Below are 1,890 nucleotides of genomic sequence, written 5' to 3'. Positions count from 1 at the left end.
CCTCGCCCTTCAGGCAGGTGGTGGACCGGGAAAGCTGTGCCTGAGCCTTGAGTTGTCGTCATCGTCCGTCTTCTTCCTCGCCCTCAGCAGGTGGTGGACGCAAAAGGTTGAGCCGGAGGTCGAGCTGTTGTCGTCATCGTCATCTTCCTCGCCCTCAGCAGTGGTGGACGCAAAGGTAGAGCTGGAGGTTGAGCTGTTGTCGTCGTCGTCCTCCCTCCTCGCCCTCAGCAGTGGTGGACGCAAAGGTTGAGCTGGAGGTTGAGCTGTTGTCGTCGTCGTCCTCCTCCTCGCCCTCAGCAGTGGTGGACGCAAAGGTAGAGCTGGAGGTCGAGCTGTTGTCATCGTCGTCTTCTTCCTCGCCCTCAGCAGTGGTGGACGCAAAGGTCGAGCTGGAGGTCGAGCTTGTGCTTTGGTTGCCGCCTTCGGCGTCGCTTGTCGTGGAGCCAGGGAGTGTAGTTGTGGTTGTCGTCGTGGCATCTTCGGTTGAGGCAGAGGACTCGGTCGTGGAGCCAGGGAGTGTAGTTGTGGTTGTCGTCGTGGCATCTTCGGTTGAGGCAGAGGACTCCTCAGTCGTGGTGCTTGCAGAGATGGGCAGAGCTGTTGGTGTGGACGAAATCGGGAGTGCGGTGACAGTTGCGGCGGCCACGGCCAAGGCAACGAGGCAGGCAAGGCCGACCGCCTTCACGGTCCCACTCATGACGGGAGTTTCCTTCTTGCGGTGTGCGGGTCAGCCACGTCGAAGGGCGCAAACTTGCTTGACAAGGTTGCTTTGCTTGCTTGGTATCTGGTCTGGATGCAGTGGGGAACTTGAGAGGGAAAGCGTGTTGCTTGAAGCTGCCTTGATCTTGGTGAAGATGAAAATGAGCGAGAGACAGAGCTCCAATCCAACAATGCGGAGAACACCTGACCAGTTGTCTGGTGACATGTGTGGCGCTGCTCCAAAGACAAATACGACAACGGGTGCGGTTTGGCGGGTGTGAATCCGTTCCCACTCAGTGGCACGTCTGACTTCTCAGTTTTGTTTGGGTGTGGCACGACGAAATTAGGTGTTGGGTTGGCGCGGCCTGTGGGATGTGCCGTGGTGTGGCGTGTAAGCTTTGTTGGGGTGTCGTATCAACACAAAATGTGAAGGGTTGGGTTCAACAGGTTGGGCACGGCACGAGCAAGAACGCCACAGACCAGAACGCAGAAGGTAGCGACACACCTGCCTGACGAGAGCGAGGACTGCGACATGCTGATGACGCCATCCAACACCACATGCGTGGAATGTGCGTGTGTGGGTTGTCACACCAAACGAAAGCAGGACTTTCCTTCACGTGGCAAGGTCCTCAGCGCGTGCACGTGCAGTGGCCGTCGTCATCAAACTTCACATAAAAACGTCGCAGCAGCACGACGATCACCCACTAATGGCGCGTGCTGCGAATGCGACGCGCCCGATGCTCCGACGCAGCCCTGCGGTCCACTGGGCACACCACAACAGCAACACAGAACAAGAACAGAACAGGACAGGACAGAGGACAGAGAACGTGTCTACGCGTCACATCATCATTCGCGACACCGCAGACGCAATCAATGACTTCTTGCTTGCTGCTGGTTTGTATGCTTCTGCTTCTTGTTCTTGTCGCTGGCGGCGTTTCTTTTGGTCGGGTTGGCCACACAAACCGCTGAGACTGTCTATGCGGATATGGTTTATATTGAGAATTGACCTCGCAGAAACCAAGGAGAAATCTGGGGATGACACCCCGGACAATTCCTTCGGTAGCTCGCCGTTATGGCGCAGTTGGGAGCGCGTTAGACTGAAGATCTAAAGGGTCCCTAGTTCGATAGCAGTCGTCAGTCTTCGCTAACACAGACGGCACAGAAACCCTGGGCTGACGGGCACTACCCTCC

At 56.9% G+C, this 1,890-nt stretch overlaps 1 protein-coding gene and 1 pseudogene across 2 annotated transcripts; one reads left to right on the top strand and one right to left on the bottom strand.

Annotated features, from left to right (window-relative positions):
• Positions 1-154: 154 nt before the first annotated feature.
• PTSG_04828 (uncharacterized protein) lies at positions 155-925 on the bottom strand (the record flags this gene model as incomplete). Its single annotated transcript, XM_004994088.1, has 2 exons — positions 155-709; positions 752-925. The coding sequence occupies 2 exons, from the start codon at positions 923-925 to the stop codon at positions 155-157; spliced, it is 729 nt and encodes a 242-aa protein (XP_004994145.1).
• An 840-nt stretch (positions 926-1,765) lies between these two features.
• On the top strand, positions 1,766-1,839 carry PTSG_20096 (annotated as a pseudogene). Its single transcript has one exon. The product of its transcript is annotated as a tRNA-OTHER (tRNA).
• The last annotated feature ends 51 nt before the right edge of the window (positions 1,840-1,890 follow it).

The sequence above is a fragment of the Salpingoeca rosetta genome (genome assembly GCF_000188695.1).
Source record: "Salpingoeca rosetta unplaced genomic scaffold supercont1.11, whole genome shotgun sequence".
Lineage (NCBI taxonomy): Eukaryota > Choanoflagellata > Craspedida > Salpingoecidae > Salpingoeca > Salpingoeca rosetta.
Note: the sequence above shows the minus strand (reverse complement) of the source record. Positions and strands in the feature narration are given on the sequence as shown.